Source organism: Microtus pennsylvanicus, chromosome 2, assembly GCF_037038515.1.
Source record: "Microtus pennsylvanicus isolate mMicPen1 chromosome 2, mMicPen1.hap1, whole genome shotgun sequence".
Taxonomy (NCBI): Eukaryota; Metazoa; Chordata; class Mammalia; order Rodentia; family Cricetidae; genus Microtus; species Microtus pennsylvanicus.
In genome coordinates, this window is record NC_134580.1 from 21553949 (window position 1) to 21577079 (window position 23131).

At 42.7% G+C, this 23131-nt stretch overlaps 1 protein-coding gene across 4 annotated transcripts in view; it reads right to left on the bottom strand.

Annotated features, from left to right (window-relative positions):
* The window catches only part of Gxylt1 (glucoside xylosyltransferase 1), an 817907-nt gene that overhangs the window by 789156 nt on the left and 5620 nt on the right, over nucleotides 1-23131 (bottom strand). For 2 of the 4 annotated variants that reach the window (XR_012909608.1, XM_075960416.1), the window contains exons 2-5: nucleotides 17206-17298; nucleotides 9705-9876; nucleotides 8628-8753; nucleotides 2956-3207 (exon numbers count right to left, since the gene is read on the bottom strand). Coding sequence is in view for 3 of the 4 variants with exons in the window: in XM_075960416.1 (XP_075816531.1) it covers nucleotides 2956-3207; nucleotides 8628-8753; nucleotides 9705-9876; nucleotides 17206-17298 (643 nt within the window). In the remaining variant the exon portion in view is untranslated. The remainder of the gene's footprint in view (nucleotides 1-2955; nucleotides 3208-8627; nucleotides 8754-9704; nucleotides 9877-17205; nucleotides 17299-23131) is intronic. The other 2 variants (XM_075960417.1, XM_075960418.1) reach the window with 2 other exon arrangements.

Genomic DNA, 23131 nt, shown 5'->3' on the forward strand with positions numbered 1-23131 from the left:
ACAAAACATTTCATCAGGCTGGAGGGATGGCTCAGCAGATAAGAGCACTTGCTGCTCTTGAAAAGGACTGGAGTTCAAATCCCAGAAACTTACAACTACCTATAACTCTAGCCCAAGGGGATCTGGAAGCCTTCTGGTTTATAGAAACATGGTGCACACATAGTCAGAAGCAAACAGAAATAAAGATATAAATAAATCTTCTTAAAAGAAAAAAGATATAAAAGTTTAGAAATTATTTAAATCTCTATATCCTCACCTCTAGCTGGCTTAAGACATGCCAAAAGAAAAGGGGGAAGGGGGAGACAGGATCTACTCAGGTGGTTAAGAGTGAACGTCAAGGAAATAACATAAACTGAGAGCAGTCATGAACTTGAGCTACATAGCCCAATTAAAAATCAAAGTGTTAAATTATTTCCACAGTTGTTTTTTTTTAAAAAAAAATACTAAACTCATAATTCTACAAGGCTCAAATGCAGCTGGTGAGAAGCCCCATAATTCTTAGCAGATAATCTTACAGCACCATCTTCTGGCATGATATTACCAAGCACAGTTTGGCACATGGAATAGCAATCATCTGTTATGTTGGCTCCACAAAAAAAAAAAAAAAGCTTTATGCTCCACAAATAGTAAATACTCAAAGTGTAAGTGCAAACTAAACAAAATATTAATTACTAAGCAAGAGCAGATGCAACTGTGATGGTTATTCTTCATGTCAATTTAACTACACCTGGAATTAACTAAAACCCAAGCACCTGTGAAGAATTTTTCTTAATTAAATCATTTGTAGTGGGAAGACCCACCTTTTAACTGGATCTCCTGAGGTAGGAAGATCCACCTTTTATCTGGTTCACACTTTCTGCTAGCAGCCTATAAAAGGACATGGAAGAAGGAAGCTCTTGGCCCTCTGCTTGCTTGCCCTCACTCTCGACGCAAGTCCATTCCTTCACTAGCATGAGAGTCTACTTCTTCAGCATTCCAAGGCACAATGAAGACCAGCTGACACACCCAGCCTTCTGTTGGTAGATAGCCACTGTTGGACTAGCAGGACCACATCCTGTAAGCCATTCCAGTAAGTCCCATATGTATATACATGTGCATACACACACACATGCACACACATATTGAAAATACATGTTTTCCCCCCATTCTATCAGTTCTGTTCCTCTAGAAAAGTCTAATGATACATCAACAGAACACTGATTGCATTCATTCAGTTCTGGGAGACAAAGTGAATTAAAAAAAAATCAAGATCTTTGTAAAGACCCAGAAAATGGAACGCTAAAAAGAACAGTTTAAGTGATGGATAGAGAATAGTGTGATACACACTACAGATTCGAAGATGGAAAGGCTGGCATACAGTGGTGACACCAACAAGCGGTACTTTGGCCATACTTAAGAAAAAACTGGCACAGACATGGGGGTACACAACTTTAACCCCAACATTTTGGAGGCAGAGGGAAGTGGGAAGATGCCTGGTCTACATAGCAAGTTGCAGAATAGCCAGGAGTACAGAGACACCCTGGCTCAAAACAAAACAACAAAAGAAAAAAACTACATAACATAAAGATTTAAACAAATGTGTAGAAGGGAAAAATAATGCAAATTTTGATCTGCCAGAAGACACAGAAAAATATTTGAAAAAAATAATTGCAAAATATATATGATTCCTAAAACCCCTTAAATTAATTTAATTAATTTAATCCTACCTAGATATAACAGAATAGGCACTGGAGGGAAGTCTGTGTTTTCTCAGAAGTTCTTCTTTTTAATTGGTTTCACCTAATATTTAAAAATTTGCCTAATTTTTAAGTTATGTGCATGTGCCCAAGGAATGTATGTGATGTGTTCTTTGTTGATGCTGTTACCTGTGAAGGACAAGGGAGGGCACAGGATCCCCTGGAGTTAACTCCATCCCACCATTCAGATGACAAATACCCTGAGAGATTCAAAACTCACTCCAGGTCACTGAACTACTATGGTGCCAAAGTTAGAGTCAGACGGACAGGATGCAGAATCTATGTTGATAACCAAAACTCTGCCTGAATGTCACTTCAGATTCAAGTTCTTTATGCTTACCACTATAAAATGATGACAGCTTCCTGCAACCAAAGTCTACAAGATGGCAGTACTTGTTGGTACACTATTTTACTTCATCATGAGAAATATCATCTGATATGGCCTACTTGAATTTGCCACTAAATAACATTATGAACACATTTTTATCCAATTATCCTAAACAGCTTCGTATCTGTCCATCTCATACGTGTGTGTATACACGATTATATTGTGTGTGTGTGTGTGTGTACACATATATATATTTGGGGTTGAGAGAGTGCCTTAACTATGTAGTTCTGGCTGGCAAAGAGATCTGCCTATCTCTTCCTCCTGAGTGCTAGAATTAAAGGTGTGTATCACCACATCTGGAGACACACCACACACACACATGCACGCACACGCAATATACTTATTTTTATTTTATGTGTTTTGCTTACACTCACCCATATGACTGCCTGGTGCCCTTAGAGACCAGAAAAGGCATCAAATACCCTGGAATTAAGAGTTACAGTTGTGAGCTGCCTGTCACAGATGCTGGGGACAGAATTTGGGTCTCTGCGAGAACAGCAGATATACTTAACAACTGAGCCAACTACGTATGAGCCTTAAATCTATGTATTTTTTAAAACATCTGCTTCATTTTTACTTATATGTATGTGTATTTGTATGTGCCTGCAGAAGACAGAAGAGGGCCTCCGATCCCTGGAGCTGGAGTTACAGGCAGGCAATAGTGAGCTGCCTACTGTAGATCCTAAAACCTCATCACTGTCCATGTAGGAGCTCTTAATCACTGAGTATCTGTCTCTCCAGCCCCTACATTAGTTTTGGACTTAAGGAAAACAAATGGTTCCAGGAGAAAGGGAAGCTGCAATCAACCAGCCTGCGCGTGCACCGAGTTACCTTAAAGTACTTCTTCCGCATCCGTGTCATGTTCATCAGCATCACTCCAGAGTTCACCCCGGTCTTCCCGTAGTACGGGTGCCGAGCAAAGCGATTATACCATCCTATTCGAGGTTCCTCATGCTCGGGGGCCATCGCAGCGATTTGTGTGGAATTAAATTTCTTTAGTAATGACCAAATATCATCAACAGGTCGTAAAAAAAGGATATCAGTGTCAACATAGAGTAGTGAATCAACTTCTTTCAGGATTAGCTATGAGGAAAGATATTTGAATTAGTTATAAATATATCTTTTTAATAAAAGCATAGTAATAGAAATTACACCTAAGAAATAAGACAGTTTACAATGTTTTAAGATAATTTTTTCTGAAATGTCATTTCTAATTAGTACATTGCTAATTTTTTCACCAATTTTTAGAAAAGCTAGAAAAACAATATAAACCCTAATTAAAAAAAAACTCACAGTGAGAAAAAAAACATGAATGGTTAGGAGAAAACTGTTTATCAAGATATAAAATACACTAACTTCAGATGGCTCCATACACTGAGCCTCAAGAGCAGGTAACTAGACACAAACGAAGCGATATAATGGAGGTCTCCCTGACCCCTCCCCTGCCCGAACCCCGCACGCCATCTCTTGAGTCTGCACTACAAAGTGCAAAGACAAACTGAGCCCAAGCTATCTGCTCCAGTCTATGCTCCTGTTATGATACGCACCATCAACACATCAAAACCTCACTTAGGAAGAACAAGTACAGAAGAAGACTTTTATTTTAAAAGATTGACTCTGTTGCACTTCTTAAAATTGTAAACCTTGAGTACCATCCACAGAGATTTTTCAAAGATAAGTTTTCATTTTTTCTTACAAACTTTTAAAATAACTCTTCAAATTTGTTGCCTATCCTGGAATATCCATAAAACTCAATGAATGATTAGATTAGCCTAGCAAGAGTATCCAACCTTTTGACATGTGCAACATAACATCATCAACAAAGTTCAGAGGCTGGAGGACCACGCAATCAAGTTACCAAAGTAAAAGAAACAGCTCTCCTAAAGCTCTATGAATGTTTACAACTTTCTAATGGTTGTGTTCATAGCTAAGCCCTATTCATAGAGCCAGGCAGTTGGCTGGATGGTCCTGAAACATTTTAGTTAAGACACAATGAGAACAAGACTTTGATCCTTGCTCAGCTACTCCGCAAATCTGTTACCCTTCCCACAATAGACTTGAGATGTGGCTTCACTGAGTAGCTAGGCTGAAATCCCCACCCCTCTCTCAGTCTGCTTTAGGCTAATTCAGTAGCAGATAGGGAAAATAGCTGATAGAGATGGCTGAGCCTGAGTGGAGAAGGCCCCCTTCCCCCTCCAGCTACAGGAGATATGCAAGGCTGTGTCCCCACCACCAGGAAAGGTTACAGGAGGCAGGCAAGGCTGTGTCCCCACCATCAGAAAAGGTTACAGGAGACAGGCAAGGCTGTATCCCCACCATCAGAAAAAGTTACAGGAGACAGGCAAGGCTGTATCCCCACCATCAGAAAAGGTTACAGGAGACAGGCAAGGCTATGTCCCCACCATCAGAAAAGGTTACAGGAGACAGGCAAGGCTGTATCCCCACCATCAGAAAAGGTTACAGGAGACAGGCAAGGCTATGTCCCCACCATCAGAAAAGGTTACAGGAGACAGGCAAGGCTGTATCCCCACCATCAGAAAAGGTTACAGGAGACAGGCAAGGCTGTATCCCCACCATCAGAAAAGGTTACAGGAGACAGGCAAGGCTGTATCCCCACCATCAGAAAAGGTTACAGGAGACAGGCAAGGCTGTGACCTCACCACCAGAAAAGGTTACAGGAGACAGGCAAGGCTGTGTCCCCACCAACGGAAAAGGTTACAGGAGACAGGCAAGGCTGTATCCCCACCACAGGAAAAGGTTACAGGAGACAGGCAAGGCTGTGTCCCCACCATCAGAAAAGGTTACAGGAGACAGGCAAGGCTGTATCCCCACCATCAGAAAAGGTTACAGGAGACAGGCAAGGCTATGTCCCCACCAACGGAAAAGGTTACAGGAGACAGGCAAGGCTGTATCCCCACCATCAGAAAAGGTTACAGGAGACAGGCAAGGCTATGTCCCCACCAACGGAAAAGGTTACAGGAGACAGGCAAGGCTGTGTCCTCACCACCAGAAAAGGTTACAGGAGACAGGCAAGGCTGTGTCCCCACCACAGGAAAAGGTTACAGGAGACAGGCAAGGCTGTGTCCCCACCACAGGAAAAGTTACAGGAGACAGACAAGGCTGTGTCCCCACCACAGGAAAAGGTTACAGGAGACAGGCAAGGCTGTGTCCCCACTAGCGGAAAACATGTGGAAATTGCTTTTAGAGGCGTTAATGGTTTTTGTTTTCATTTTTGTACCTTGCTATAGAGTCCTTGTGTGTGATGGCTAATCTTGGCTGTTAACTTGACTGCATCTGGAATCAACCAAAACCTAAGTAGTTAGGCACACCTGAGGGATGTTTCTTGATTGGCTCACTTGAGATGGAAGACTCACTCTAAATCTGAGCCACACCTTCTGGTGCCAGCCTAAATAAAAGGAGGCAGAAGGAAGCTTTTGGGTTTCTGCCTGTTTGCATTCACTCTTGTTAGCAAGTTTATCTATTCTGCTGTGGAGGCATAACTCGACTGGTGTTAAAAACCTACTTCTTGAGGATTCCAATGCAGACTGAAGACCAGCTGAGGCATCCAACCTTCCTGACTGAACAGCTACTTGATTCTTGGTATTTCTGCCAGTAGACAGCCGTTGTTGGACTTGCCAGATCACAGGCATACGTCACTCTAATAAATCTCTTTTTAATATACACAGATTTACTCTACCAGCTCTGTTCCTCTAAGTTAACCCAGACTAATACACCTGGCATCCAATATATAACCCAGGCTAGACTTGAGCTTCCTGGGCTCTTACTGCCTCAGCCTCCCAAGGAATGCTGAATCATAGACCTGAACATTACACTAGCCCACGATTTGCTTTTTTGTCAGTAGTCCGCTTCTGTGTAGAATGTACATCTGCTTACAGGTTAGCACTCTTAGAAGACTACAAAGACACCACTTAGAACTTCAAGTTCAAAACCAGGCCTGGTGGTATGGGCCCTACAGCCCATACCATGTATTCAAGAGGCTGATATAAGAGGATTCTGAGTTGAAGGCCAGTTTGGGTAATTTGGGAGAGATTCTATCAACATAAGTAAAAAGATTTTGAGTACAGTTCAGTGGTAGATTGATTACTTGGCTTACATGTGAGAGCTGGGCTGTTCCCCAGCACCACACACACACGTACACATGCACACACACACGCACACACACACACACACACACACACACACACACACAGAGAGAGAGAGAATCTCTAAGAGAAAAGATTGTACACACTCAAAACAATTCTCCTTGAACTTTTATTTTCAGTAACATATCTGTCTAATGTTCTCTCTCCAATCAAACAATAAGCTCCATGAAAACATGAAGCCTGTATCTTTACAGTTTATTCCTGTGCACCCAACACTTAAGCTGACTGGGAGAAACTACCCATACTTACATATTAAATAGCTGTGACATGACACTGGAAAAACTCAATGTAAGATTCATATTAAGCCAGGCAGGGTGCATACCTTCAATTCCAGCAATCAGGAGGTAGGGGCAGGTGGGTCCCTGAGTTCAAGACTAACCAGATCTACATATTGAGTTCCAGATCAACCAGGACTAAATATTGAGACCCTGTCTAGAATAATAAACAAACAAGTAATGATGATAATAATAAGGTTCATATTAAAAGCTTAAAAAGTCTAAAACATCTTAGGATTTTCCTCATTTGTCTCTTAACAGCAGAAGCAAAAACTGAGAAAGATTCTAGGATCCAAATTTAAGTATAGCCTCAGAGATCTCTGTGAAGCCAATGTGACTATCAGAATTATAACATGAAAGCTGGCCTTGTGACCCAGCACATGGAAGGCTAAGGAAAGAGGATCACCTACAGTTTGAGACAAGCCTAAAGCAGAGACATTTCAAAACAAACAAACAAAAAAACTCAAACAGCCCGGCTGGAAAGATGACTCAGTAGTTAAGACTGCTTCCTGTTCTCACAGAGGGCTTCAATTCAGTTCCCAGATGTGGCAACTCACAACCACCTGCAACTCCAGCCCCAGAGAAGCTAATGTCCTTTTCTGGCCTCCAAAGGCACCTACATGTACACACACACACACACACACACACACACACACACACGTACGCACGCACGCACACACACACACCAAGAAAACAAAACAAAGCAAAACAATGAACATTAAAAAAATACTCAAATGAAAATAATCACAACTTAAATTTATAATTGATACGCTTGGGCATGATAAACTATAATCGTAATTTACTCGGGTGGTTTTTGACCACTTTAACAAGCAACTGAAGATTTTTCCCTATAATTCATATATTTTCCAGGAACTTATATCTTTTATTTTACTTTTTGGGAAATGAGGTCTATTATGTATCACTGACTGTCTGTATCTCTCTGTGTAAACCAGGCTGGCCTTGAAACCCCAAAGATCCCTCCTGCCCCTAACTCACATGCGGGGATTAAAGGTGTACACCACTCCTCCTGGCAAACTTACACTTTTAACATCAGCATTTGTACTACCATAAGCATTTTTTATTTATTTTTAAACTGAACATACCGTAAGAATTTTAAACATTAAGAGCTGGAAAAACTACTGTAGTTTTTAAATTTTAAGTGAAATCGACTCAAACTCCAGGTAACTTTAGCCTGGGGTTTATTACCAAAATCACCAAAGAAGAGCTCTAGGAAGCAAACGGCTCCCACTGTCTCTGAGCTCTCCTGCCTTACAGCTGGGTAACTGATTCAAGATCACTTAGGAAAGGGAAGCTAACTGGCCTAAGACAGAAATGTCATCAGTGACAAGCTGTGGGTTCAGCAGGGGCCTGCAGGTCACACACCCTACCAAGACCTGGTAAGTATTTCTTCTCATGGCTAAAACAGCCCACAGCAACTATGTGTAAGAAACGCTGTTTCAACAGAAATTACAAAAAAAAAAAAAAACCTCTGTGTTTCTCGGTGTTGAGAATCAGCTCTACCACTGAGCTAAATCTAAAGCCCCAAACTTTTCACCCTTCTGGTCTTTATTATAGTCCTGACTTGTTCTATGGAAACTTTCTTCTCTTGTTTGACAGGCACCTTTGTTTACTTAAAGAGGTGTAAGTGTAATTATCCAGAAACTCTTCTGTGGTACTGTGAAAAGAAATGCCCCCGTAGGCATAGATTTGAATGCTTGGTCACCAGGGAGTACACTAGTTGGAGGTGTGGCCCTGGAGGAAGAAATGTGTCTCCTGAGGTGGGCTTTGAGTTCCAAATGTTCCAGTCAGGACCAGTGTCTCTCCTCCTGCTGCCTTCCTCTTCAGCACCAGGTCGGCCTGTATGCCAGCATGCTTTTCTTCATGACAACAAAGGATGAAACCTCTGAACCTGTCAGCTGGCCCCAATCAGTTTTCCTTCATAAGAGCGGCCATGGACACATGTCTCTTCACAGCCATAGAACACTAACCAAGACGTCATTGTATAAAACTAAGCTTCAAGTTTAAAAGAGAAAGAAAGTACCTACTGGGAGAGAAAACAACTCACCGGCAAGAACAGCCTCTGGGAAGCACACGGCTTAAAGAGCTTCTTCCACTCCACGGCGCTGTCGCTCGGGAAGGTGATAGGGTACAAAGTATAGTTAAATCTTTGTAGAAATGACCAGCTATCAAGCTAAAAATACAAGAAGGAAGTAAAGTTAAAATCATAAACCAATATAGATTTGTTTTACTTTTAACCTTCTCTGTAACATCGTAAACCAACAGCTACAAAACAAAAATGTTAAAACTTACAACCACATTTATGTTACACAGTTAAAAGATTCTTTTCCATTACTTCCTTCATGCTACAAACACTTTACTGTCTCATCTAAGGCAGTCTGTGTTCAGGGTCACTGAGATGGATCGGTCATAAAGCACAGAGTGAGAAGCTGAGTTCAGGCCCCAGCACAATGCTGCAGAGGAGACAGAAGAACACCCAGGGCTTCCTCAGCAGCCAAACTGTCTAAAACAGTGAATTCCAGGCCAAGCAAGAAATCCTATCTCAAAAAGTGACTGAGCACTGCACTTACAGGTTGCTAAGCCTAACAGTCCAAATTTGACTGCCCTTCATTTCACCCATGTGAATTTTCTCAATCTTAAATTAAAATCATAAAAATGAAACACTCAATTTATTACTATAGTATATATGATACAAAAATATTTATATTAGCCGGGCAGTGGTGGCACACACCTTTAATCCCAGCACTCGGGAGGCAGAGGCAGGCGGATCTCTGTGAGTTCGAGACCAGCCTGGTCAACAAGAGCTAGTTCCAGGACAGGCTCCAAAACCACAGAGAAACCCTGTCTCGAAAAACAAAAACAAAAAAAACTAAACAAACAACAACAAAAAAAATGCCTTCAAAGATGAAGAACTACCACGTAACATAAGCAAATAAAACCTTCAGATTTGTCAGGGGACTTAGGTTGCCTATTCTTGTTCAAAATCCAATCTTCCTCTACACTGTATCTGGACTCGACTCGAGAGCTCCCTCCCTAAGAGGGAAGGCTGCCGAGCAGACAGTTCTGGTACAGCAGACTATCTGATAGTAAAATCTCAAGTCCTTACTGTGTGTCAAGTACTTACTCTGTCTTTAAAGCTATTGTGTAGTTGGTCTTCAGCAAAAATATGCACCTGCAGCGGCTTGATGCTGAAAATGAGAGCTGACTTCAACATGGTCACAGTTTCCTCCAGCCTTTCACCACAGGCGACAACAGCAAGGTGCATTTTCTCAGTGGGCTGCGCTTTCAGACTATACCTAATAGCAAAGAGAGCATTTCCAACAGGTTAGCATGTAATTACTACTAAATGGTATTTTTACCATATTTAAAAACAGAAGTTTACAACTTCTTTTAAAAATGCAAAAGAAATACCAAGCTGCAAAATATTACAATACTGACTCCATCATCCAATCGTATGCCTTCCTCTCCACCCGTTTTCCACAAGCAACACACCTCATGAGGCAACTCTCCCAAGAACGTACAACTGACTTCACTCATCTCCTGCACCAGGTGTCAAGAAAGGAAGCCTAAGTACTCTGAAGGCCCCCATTCAAGTATTTTAAAACTGTAGTTCTTCATTGAAACTTCTTCCAATTCCCTTTAAAGCCCCTTCACATGCCTTCCACACCCCACAATCAGATCATTATGAAGCAGGTCAGGCACAACTCATCCACAAATACTTCCGCGTCACATCCCGTCATAAGCCAGGCTCATCCCAGGAAATTTGCTCAGGTAATGTTTTCAGTGGCACGTATCAGTTCCCCTTACCAAGTACTCACCAAGATAGGGAGAGATTTCTGAAAGGACCTCACACACACTGACGTATCTTATCTCCTCCGTTCCCCTTTCTGCCTAGGCAGGAACTCCCTTTTAACAGGGCAGTGGTATGCAGGCTGGAGAGCCCTTTCCTCCCTCTGGTGTGGGCATGAGCTCTACTGAAGGAACTGGCCGGGAGTAGTGCCTTCCCCCCTATCTGTCCCCTTAATCCCTTCCCTCTTATCTGCCAACATTCCTAGTAGGAACTGTATGAGTACCATTACACTCTGATAAGGAAACATGAATTTAGTTTATCTCAAAACAGTGAAGACAATCAAGGCACACAATTCTAGAGAATTCTATCCCATCTTCCTGTTAATTGTATTCAGATCCTATTGCTCACAATGGTTTTTTTTAAAAAGTCTTCATTAGAACATCAGCCTGTGGATGGGGAGATGGTTCCTGACCCCTCAACACCAAGGACAGAAAGGACAATTGCAGAAGATTAGAAGAAATCTTAAGCAAGCTTCTAGATGACAGGAATTGGTGACTAAAGTTTCCTAAGCATTCATGTGGACACAGCTATTCCAGTCATTCTGGCCCAAATGAATGAACGTTAAGATTCTTCATCACTGTTTGCTAAATTGTGCTTTATCTTAACTAAAATCCCTGCAGAGATAAAAAAGAAATCTTACCCCAAAAGAATTTTGAAATCATATCTACTTTCCCACCTGACAACAAGAAATCTTTAGATAATCCAAAGAACACCAGAGTGCTCTTATAATTCACTAAAGCATAACTTAAGTGGGAAGCACAGCGCTATCTGCTGTGAGGAGAGGGACAGACACCTCTCAGAATGGCGTCAAGTGGGAGCTAGCACACGGTCCTGATGCCCAGCAGGACCCCTCAGACACCCACAAAGAGAGGCAGCAGCTTAGTCACCCTGGACTTCAAAGGTATCAGACTGTGCTGCAGGCTCCCTCCTGCAGGCTTCCCACCCAGCTTGAGTTTTTATCAACGATCCTTCCAACTTCACCTCAAGTAATTCTAGGGACAGCTAAAATTACTATGTTGTAAGCTACTGACTAGAAGGTTGTCTGAACTGTAATGGTTGATTTTGACTGTCAACTTGACAGGACATACCATGAAAAGGAAGAAAGTCTCAATGAGGAAAACTGTCTAGGGTAGGCTGCCTGGGGCATGCCCTGTGATAGTTTCTTACCTGGGTTTACTGACCTGGGAAGACCCACCCTAATAAGGCACCATACTAACTGGGCCCCCGGCTCAGTAAGAAGGTGAGAACAAGCCAAGCACTGGCATGAACACATTAATTCACCGCTGTCTATTCTTGACTGGGTGTGGGGCAGGTTCTCACATCCTGACCTCCCACAACAGATCATAACCTGGAATTTGGAAGCCAAATAAGCCCTTTCTCCTTTAAATTGTTTATGCAGGGACATTTTATCACAGCAACAGGAAATGACTCTAAGACAGAGGGGAATCTGTAAACTCTGTGGGGAGGTTTAGGCAATTTGCCATCACTGTAGAGGCCTTCCCAAACTCAGTGCACTAGCGCCTCTTAAGGCCCTAAGCAAGGTCAGGCCTTTCCTTGCTTGAGCAGTGGCTGAGGGTCTTCCACAGATCCTCTCTCATTTCCAATGCCCTCTTATACTCGAGGAGCCCGAGGCTCACAAAGAAAGGAAGAGCTGGAATGTACCTCAGTGCTAAAGCTCCTGCCCAGCTCACTCTGGTTCAGTCTCCAAAACCACCAACAAAAAACCAAAAACCTATGACACTAATGATCAACATAATAAAAATCAAAAATTGAATCCATGAGTAAACCTAAACAAAAGGGGAAGGGGAAAAACTCTTCCAAATCTGCCAACAAATACAGAGTAAGAGAATCACCATGATGATTACTTTCCCACACCTATTTCAAAGTGGACACAGAGACCACTACAGAGCAGAAATGGAAGTCCAGGGCCTTAACCGAGTGATAACACTTAGCCAACAGTGCTGATTATGGTGCCAGCTGATCCCTTATGACACCGTGAGCAAAAGCCAAAAACGACACCAAATCCTTAATCCATTCATGAGGAAACAGGCAAATCAAACTAAGGGTCATTCTGCAAAACCAAACAAAACTATCATGTCACAAAAGATGGGGGCCAGTTGAATGGATCAGTGGGTAAACATGCCTGAAGGCAAACCTGCTAAGCTGAGTTCAATCCCTGGAGGCTCTGTGCAAGGTGAGAGTTTTAGCCTCCTCTTGCGGAAGCAGACAGGAGAATCCAAGAATGTCTCCACTGTATACAGTAGAAAACCAGCAGAATCTGCATCAACAAGGCAAAAGATGAGGACCAACACCCGAGACTACTCTTTGACCTCACCATGACAGAGCACAACACCCGAGACTACCCTCTGACCTCACCATGACATAGCATAACACCCGTGACTACCCTCTGACCTCACCATGACACAGCATAACACCCGAGACTACCCTCTGACCTCACCATGACACAGCATAACACCTGTGACTACCCTCTGACCTCACCATGACAGAGCACAACACCCGAGACTACCCTCTGACCTCACCATGACATAGCATAACACCCGAGACTACCCTCTGACCTCACCATGACACAGCATAACACCCGTGACTACCCTCTGACCTCACCGTGACACAGCATAACACCTATGACTACCCTCTGACCTCACCGTGACACAGCATAACACCTGTGACTACCCTCTGACCTCACCATGACACAGCATAACACCCGAGACTACCCTCTGACCTCACCGTGACACAGCATAACACCTGTGCCTTCCCTCTGACCTCACCATGACACAGCATAACACCCGTGACTACCCTCTGACCTCACCGTGACACAGCATAACACCTGTGACTACCCTCTGACCTCACCGTGACACAGCATAACACCTGTGACTACCCTCTGACCTCACCGTGACACAGCATAACACCCGAGACTACCCTCTGACCTCACCGTGACACAGCATAACACCTGTGACTACCCTCTGACCTCACCGTGACACAGCATAACACCTGTGACTACCCTCTGACTTCACCATGACACAGCATAACACCTGTGACTACCCTCTGACCTCACCATGACAGAGCACAACACCTGTGACTACCCTCTGACTTCACCATGACATAGCATAACACCCGAGACTACCCTCTGACCTCACCGTGACACAGCATAACACCTGTGACTACCCTCTGACCTCACCGTGACACAGCATAACACCTGTGACTACCCTCTGACCTCACCGTGACACAGCATAACACCCGAGACTACCCTCTGACCTCACCATGACACAGCATAACACCCGAGACTACCCTCTGACCTCACCATGACACAGCATAACACCCGAGACTACCCTCTGATCTCACCATGACACAGCATAACACCTGTGACTACCCTCTGACCTCACCATGACAGAGCACAACACCCGAGACTACCCTCTGACCTCACCGTGACACAGCATAACACCTGTGACTACCCTCTGACTTCACCATGACACAGCATAACACCTGTGACTACCCTCTGACCTCACCATGACACAGCATAACACCTGTGACTACCCTCTGACCTCACCATGACACAGCATAACACCTGTGACTACCCTCTGACTTCACCATGACACAGCATAACACCTGTGACTACCCTCTGACCTCACCGTGACACAGCATAACACCCGAGACTACCCTCTGACCTCACCATGACACAGCATAACACCCGAGACTACCCTCTGACCTCACCATGACACAGCATAACACCCGAGACTACCCTCTGATCTCACCATGACACAGCATAACACCTGTGACTACCCTCTGACCTCACCATGACAGAGCACAACACCCGAGACTACCCTCTGACCTCACCGTGACACAGCATAACACCTGTGACTACCCTCTGACTTCACCATGACACAGCATAACACCTGTGACTACCCTCTGACCTCACCATGACACAGCATAACACCTGTGACTACCCTCTGACCTCACCATGACAGAGCACAACACCTGTGACTACCCTCTGACCTCACCATGACAGAGCACAACACCCGAGACTACCCTCTGACCTCACCATGACAGAGAATAACACCCATGACTACCCTCTGACCTCACCATGACACAGCATAACACCCGAGACTACCCTCTGACCTCATCATGACACAGCATAACACCCGAGACTACCCTCTGACCTCTACCACGGCAGAGCACATGCACCTGCATGCAGAATCACGGAACACACACAAAACTAAAATAGGCATCTGTCACTCTGCTGTCTGTCTGATAAAGGGTCACTGAAAGAGGGAGATTTAGTTCTATGTAAGAAAGTGAGTTTAAGGGCTGGAGAAATGCCTCAGCAGTTTGGAGCGTCTGCTCATTTTCATCACCCATATTAGATAGCTCATGACCACCTGTAACTCCAGTTCAAAGGGATCTGACACCCTATCATCTGGCCTTTATGAGCACTAAGCACACTTGTATACATTTTTTAAAAAAAAGGAAAAGAAAAAAGAAACTGAGTTTAAGATATATTACAGAATGATAATGATACATAATGCAAAATGGTTTTTATTTTTGTATTCACTTGGTATAAACAGATACAATATTACAAGCAGAAAGTGTAAAAGAGGGGTATGACTTAAAATCTCAAATTCAAAAGCCTAGTGTTACCACTGCAGACTCCAGCTACTTGAAAGGCTGAAACATGGAGACTACATGAGCCTATAAGCCAAATACAGCCTGGGACCAACACATGGATATCTGTCACACAGAGAGAAAACCTGATATCAACGTACCCTTGCCATTTGCTTCTAGGATGCATATTTGAGAATTTAATACTTTATGTATACTATTATAAATATTAAGAATGCAGCTTGTTGCCAGGAGGTGGTGGTGCATGCCTTTAATACCAGCACTCAGAAGGCAGAGGCAGGTGGATCTCTGTGAGATCAAGGCCAGTCTAGTCTACAGAGAGAGTTCCAGGACATCCAAAAGCTACAGAGAAATCCTGTCTCAAAAAAAAAAACAAAACAAAAAAACAAAACAAAAAAAATTGCAGCTTGTATTTCAGGCAATAAAGAACTGCTGAAAGGGGAAGAATTAAGTCTTCCCCAGGGACGAGCCCTCTAGTTGGTTCTCCAGTACTAAGTAGTCATTTCTGAAAACATATGCATACAAGTTACTCAGTGGACTCAGTAGGGTGTATACATACATACATACATACATACATACATACATACGTGTGTGTGTGTGTGTGTGTGTGTGTGTGTGTGTAAAGAAAAAGAGGCCATAAATTTGAGGGGAGAGTGAGGGGCGGGCAGCTAGGAGGGGTGGTACAGAGCAGGAAATGATGCAATTATAATTTTAATTGTTAAAAAAAAATGTGGTAACCGGCATGGTCACTGGCAAACAGACTTGAGAATTTAAATTAACCATAAAGATACCGCAAAAACATTTGAACTGTTTTTGCTCTTGAGAAAAGCACATCAGGTCATTCCCACATTCTCCACCACTACTGTCTCAGGAGAGCAACTGCCTACAACACTTGATTCTCTTCCTGAAGGCAAGAGCAGCACAGGCCCCAGTCCAAAATCTTCTTCATCACACAGTGACTTTAAAAGGCAGTAAACAATGTCTTTTCTTTTACTCCTCCAGTAAGGATGTTCTTATCCTCTGCATCCCTACAAGCCTCTAGGCTAAAGCTAACATAGTCTTTCCTTAGCTGTCTCATCCCCTACAAAATGTGTTTTTAGTATACTAGCTTTTTGGTTTCAGGACATTTTGTTTAGGGCGGATGTGCACACACAGTATACACATGGAGGCCAAAGCATCATTGTACAATCTTCCTCTGGCAGGCTTGGCAGCAAGTGAACCATCCATCAGCCCCATCCAGCCCCATCCAGATGAACCATCCATCAGCCCCATCCAGCCCCATCCAGATGAACCATCCATCAGCCCCATCCAGCCCCATCCAGATGAACCATCCATCAGCCCCAGAACTTAAACACTAGGCATTTAATACCCAGTATTAAAGCCCCTACCTTTAAATTAGGTAACTGACAAACATATGTGTGTATACACACACATGAATGTATATGCACACATACATACAGAATGTGCATGTTATCTGTAAATGTCTAGGGGAAGCCTTGTATCATCTTATCTTATGTAAGCCCGATTGTCAACTTAACACAGCTTAAGAGTTACCTGAGAAAAGAACCTCCTAGATCAGAATGGAACGTAAGCATGTTTGGGAAGACTGTCTCCATGACTGAAGTGGTAGGACCCAGAACACTGTAGGCGTCATGAGGTAGGTGGGCCTAGATTCTATAATGAAGGGAGCTGAGCAAGCAAGAACGCAAGCCAGCAAATAGCATCCCTCCATGGTTCCTCCTGACTTCCCACAGGAGTGGACTGTGACCTGAAAGTGTAAACCAAGCAACCCTTTCCTCCCAAGCTGTGTTTAGTCAGATTGCTTTATCATAGCAACAGAAAGCAAACTAATCATACCTACTTATCAATTTATTAGTAAAGGTCAATCATATATTCTCCTAAAACTTACAGCTTAATGACATTTAGAAAAAAATTTAGAGCATTTTCATATAATATGTATTAAAATTAGTAATACTAGGAGATAAAAGAATAGAAAACCCAAGCAGTATATCAATTATTTAGTTATATGATACTAAATTATAGGAAAATAAACAGTCATGTTTTATTACAGTGAAAGGTTTGATCATCTCCTATCTAGTCTTACCTACTCTGATCTACCAATTAAATATTAAGGGCCTACCTAAAAGCCGCTTCCCAAAAGCAGTTCATTCCACAAACATCAGAGGGCAGCATCCAATAGTGATTCCAGTAACAGAGAGAGAGATCTTTACACCTGACGGTGAGAAGAAATAACAGTCCTGGGTGAGTATTCAGACTGCACACTACCAAGGAGTTGACTGAATAACACATTAACTTCATGTTCCAGTTTACAGCACGAAACTGCAAATCCAATTGCTATGGAAAATCAAAGCATTTTTAAAAAACTGATTTCTTTACTTAGGGCACACTGTTTGAAATAAAACCTTCAGACCACTGATTAGGTAGAATATCCTACAACTATACATTTTTGTGGTCAGGAACTCTCTGGATACATTAAAACCTCTTCCACTCTGACATATGTAAGACATTAATACATCTTATGTTTTTCTTCATAGACTGTGCATACTATCCTAGAAAATCATTTCACCCACATATTCTATTTACCACAAAAGTAGTATGTCGCAAATACAGGTGTAATGGGAGGGAAAGATCATTAAATACATTCAAACTAATCAACCTGAACTACTTCTATGTGTTTCAAGCTGAAAAGCAGGCATTGTAAGGACAGCACGGCTGCTTCAGCCTACACTCTGTTTCGATACACTACAAAAGCGAGATGTGGGCTTGCTTAAGGAAGGAGGTAAAAAATGGAAAAGTGTCACGTTGCAAAAATGTTTTTCACAGTCATTTCCTTCCAAAGCAACCATCTGACACCCGCTCACTGCCCGAAGGCCTTCTGCACCACGTCACTGACTAGGACATCCCACTCAGCACCGCAGAGCTTTGCCCTCTGTGGAGTCAACTTGAGGTTGCTACTCTAATATCAAAACTCTAGGAAATTTCAGACTTGTAAAACTCCTAGTCTGAATTTCCATAAATTTCTATGATCCGTGATGCAAAGCAGGAGCCCTCAGCCAGAAGGCGTCGTGCTCTCTTGAAGAATGCACACCAGACTAACGATGAAACAGACGATGGGACCAGGGTCTGACTGGTAAGTTTTTACACACTGCCTAGGAGATTCTCTATCTACTACATAAGCTACAGCACTGGGACTCTAAAGTCACTGGGCAAAGCTATGTTGTTATTTGCTTTTCCTTTGAGAGACACATCAATGCCTACAAAGTTGAGTGTTTTAATTTTTGAAAAGATTAGTCAGGAAAGTAAATGTGCACCCAACAGTAATGCTTATCTCTTGATTAGAAACTTTGTTTGTACCCTACTAGGGATAATTATTTGTGTTTAAAATATAACAGTTCGTATAGGCAGCCAAACTCAGAGGTATCCTAACAAAATACATATACGTCTTTCAAATTCAAGTGCTTGCACATCCAGTTAAGCCTACCAACAAACTTTTGGATAAAGACATTTTCAGTATCATTTTAACACAGCTTACTTACAATCAACACCTAGCATGTACCTTTGTTCTTGGCGGGGGGGGGGAGGGGGCTAACCCTATTATTCTATTTCTCCTGCCAAACTACACAACAGGGTAAAAGAGAAATGAAAACGGAAATCTCAGTTGTTCAATAAATATTATTTTGTAAACCTGGGTACAACAATACCATTTTCTGCTGCAACTTTTACTCCATTTACACAACACACGATTGTGCGTTATTTCCTAAATCTGCCTGGTCCTAAGACTCCTTACTAGAAATGCGGACCAAGGATCCTGTCCTCTGCCTGGTTAATCAAGCATCAGCAGAAGCCATGGTGGCTGGAAATGTAACCAGGCCTCAAAGCCAAATCTGAGTGAACATGGCATACCAAGCAATGACACGGGAGGAACGACGGTGTGGACGCACAAGTCTGGAATCCTTAGCACTCCAGAGGCTGAGGCAGGGACTCTTTAGTTCTAGGCCCCACAAAAGAATTTTTCATCAAAAGTACTACCACTGGGGCTAAAGAGATGGCTCAGATGTTAAGACTGCTCTTCCAGAGGTCCTGAGTTCAATTCTCAGCAACCATGTGGTGGCTCATAACCACCCATAATGAGATCTGGTGCCCTTTGGCCTTCAGGAAGACATACAGGCAGAACACTGTATACATAATAAATATATATTTTAAAAAGGTAGTACCACTGGCTTGCCATATATGCATAAGGTATAGATATTGTTCCTTGCACCCATTCAGCCCCACAAAAGTTACCAATAAAGTTGTTCATATAATAAATGCTGCTTATATACAGTAACAACTTAAAATCTTCTTTCCTTCCTTCCTTCCTTCCTTCCTTCCTTCCTTCCTTCCTTCCTTCCTTCCTTCCTTCCTTCCTTTTTCTTTCTTTCTTTTTGGAAACAGGGTCTCACTATGTAGTCCAAAATGGCCTAGAACTTGCTATTTCACACAGATGCACCTGCCTCTGCCTCCAGTGTGCTGAGATTAAAGGTGTGTGCTCACACCCAACACAATTTAGATTCTTAAGTTTGGATGTTTCAATGGATCCATGGTTACCAAGAACAATTTAAAACTTTTCAAAGCCTAACAAATCACTCATCACCGCTAATATTTGTATATCATCACTACCCATACTTTTAAGATATCTGCCTGCCAGGTAAGGGGGTGCATACCTCTTATCTCAGTACTTGGGAGGCAGAGTCAGGCAATCTTTGTGAGTTCGAGGGCAGCCAGAAAGCCATAGTTGAGACCCAACAAAAAAATTGACCACAAATATCTCAGTAGGAAAAGGTGACAAACATGTTGACAAACACAGAGAAGCTGCTGACACTGCTCAAGCCTGAGTAACTTCAAGTAAACACCCATGTAAGCAGAAGCGGCTTCCTCAAACTGTCCACACACGCTAGCCACAAGAGTTTCTAAGTCAAGGGCAGCTCCTCAGTTACAGTTACAATAGCCTGCTACATCCCAAAGGATGACTTAAAGGTGACAGAAGGCAGGACCACAGACTTGAGAGTTGAATTCAAGACTGTTGTAGGCACTTGGCAGCCTAATTAAGCTTAAATCTTCTAAATCTTTGAGATACACCAAGGTCTCTGGATTTTGCTGGTGCTGAACTACAGAATCAAAGTTCAGTAGACTAAGGTCATAAATTCTAGGGCACTCCTACCATGAGGTAAGTAGAATTTATTTTACTTCACCCAAAATGTAGGTCCATGTTTCTTGGACCTTTGAACTCAAGGATACGCACTGTAAGACACCCAAGGTGTTTGGAGAAATAACATGAGTGGGTGTAAGGCAGCAACCCAAGCTGGGCTTGCTGCAGCACTTGCGTGGACCAGCAGCCTACTGGGTACTCTTCCAGTCAACATTGGCATCTGGGCCACCTTCCTCCTGTCCACACCAAGTTCTTAATTCTCTCCCTGTTTATTCAATAAATTACCAACTGAATGATCAGATACACTGGCAAAACACTAGAAAAAAACACAGGGAGTAAAGCAGGCACAATCACACTTGTCTAGTAGGAAATGAGAAAGTATCACCTTGGATACTGCAATGTAGAATAGTCCCAATAGTTCCACAATTCTCCAACACCACTAACTTGTACCCCAACTCCTCTGAGCTAAACCAGGAAATCCTGGCTGGACCTGGTCATCACTTGAAACTGACACCCTAAATGGCAATCCTCCTCTCCTGTCAGACAACCTCTAGGTGCACGCAGGCTCCCTCCTGTACTCATTTCCCTCCCTATTACTCTAGAGCACAGGGCCAATCCATTCTCTACTCTTACTCTATCCTTTGGCAATACCTTTCTAGTAAAATATCAAATTAAAGCCAGGTCATTTGTTCATAAGCTCGGATGACTACAAAGAAATGACATAAATACACCGACTCTGAACTGATTCAGCCTGTCCTTCACTAGGCCCTCTGTGGGATCGCGACACTATATGCACTTCACCTGCACTGTATTCTTAGACTTTTCTCGGGGGCCCTAAAAAGACCACCCCATATCAATTAGCCCTGCCGGGCCTTCTCCTGAATCAGAAGCATTAGGAAAACTACCTCAATGCTCATATTCACCCATCTCACACCCTGAACTAACGTAAGTGAGTCCTACTTGCCTCCATTAACTTTCCTCCCTCTAAAGGGAAGCTGTATTTCATTATTCATTGACTCTGGCCTGAAGTTACTTGCTTTGGCCAAAATAACATGTTGTAAGTGACTTATCCTAGGGCCTGGAGCATGGTAGGCAAATATTCTACCACTGACTTCCAACCCCAGCTTTCTCACTCAACTTCTGCAGGAGACTGAACATAAGGTAAGGACAGCTTCTTCAGCCTTAGTTTTAGAATGAGATGTCTAATGCAGAGTGACAGGCACAGACCTGCAATGGTTAAGAAACTGTTACTGTTTATTGTTAATTTATAAACTGCAGAGAAGCTTGGAGATGTTAGAAAAGCAATAAAGAGTGACAGAAGCCAAAATTCCCCTTTAAAGTATAAATTTAGAGACCAGCAAGATGGCTCTGCAGGCAGCTCAATCTCTGGAACCCACATGATGGAATAAAAAGACTTTGCTGTAGGTTGTCCTGTCACCTCCACAGTCACTACAGTGCACACACACACTTTTTTTTTTTAAAAAAAGCTAATGTTTGAGCAACCACAGCCCACAACTTCCACCCCTAATACTCAACAGCACTAAAAACACCTATGTCCACAGGAAAGATGTATATGGCCAGGGAGTGTTGAGACAGAGGTCATCCTAGGCTATACAATAAACTTGAGGCCAGGCTTAGCTGTGACACTTTGTCCCCAAAACAACAACCAAAGTAAATATAAATAGATGTTCATAAATAGAACTATTATTCATAACAGCCAAACAGTAGAAAACTACCCAAATGCTTATCAATAAACAAATGTGTTAGATCCATTTAATAAAATACCAATAGTATACATGCTGCAGATGAACCCTAAAAACACAACCTAAATGAAAGAGGCCAAACTCAAAGTTCACACTTGGTATGATTCATTTATGGAAAATACCAGGATAAGCGAACTTATGAAGACAACAGATCTGTGGAAGTCAAGGGTTACAGGACTAAGGAATGGAGTGAATCATGGGTATGGGATCTTTGTCGGGCAGTCATTAAACTCTAAAAACTAATGCATACATATCTGAATGGGAAGAGTCAGGCTGTTTCTTGATTGTAATGCCATGTTGGGAGACACAGTATACAGACAAGAGTTAAAATTCATTACTGGGGGGCTAAGGAAACAGTTCATTCAGTAAAGTGCTTGAGAAACAAACAAGGACTAGGTTGAGATGCCCAGCACCCACATAAAAATCCAGTGTCACAGAACACCTGTGACCCCAGTGCTATGGGTAGAGACAGGATGACCCCTGGACTTGCTGTCCAGCCAGTCTAGCTCCAGGATCAGTGAGACTTGTCTCAGAAATAAGGTGATTAAGAGAAGACAACCTCTGGTACACACACACACACACACACACACACACACACACACACACACACTACAAAGACAAGGAAAAGAGGTTTGGCTGCTCTTGCAGAGGACAGAGTTTGGTTCTCAGCACCCATATCAGGCAGCTCAAACTGCCTAAAACTCCAGCTCCAGGGGATCTATTATCCTCTGACCTGCACACACATGCACATGCAAACACTCACACATATACACAGAAATAAAGATGAATCCAGAGAAAACAAAACACCAGAGATACACTGTGTCTTCACTTCAAATATCCACTCTCCCTCCCACTTGTGAAAAACAGCTTTTTAGGTCAGGGATAGTAGCAAACACCTGTAATCCCAGCATTCAAGAGGCTGAGGCAAGCATAAGCTATAGAGCAAAACCCTGTGGGAGGGAAGGAGAGAAATAAAAGTGTGTTTCTGAAGACTACAGTGCTACTAGATTCAATAAATAAAGGTACATGAGCAATCTGAAGACTGTCCTGCCCACACTCAGAATGAGATTCAAAATCTTGAAAAATAAAGGGGG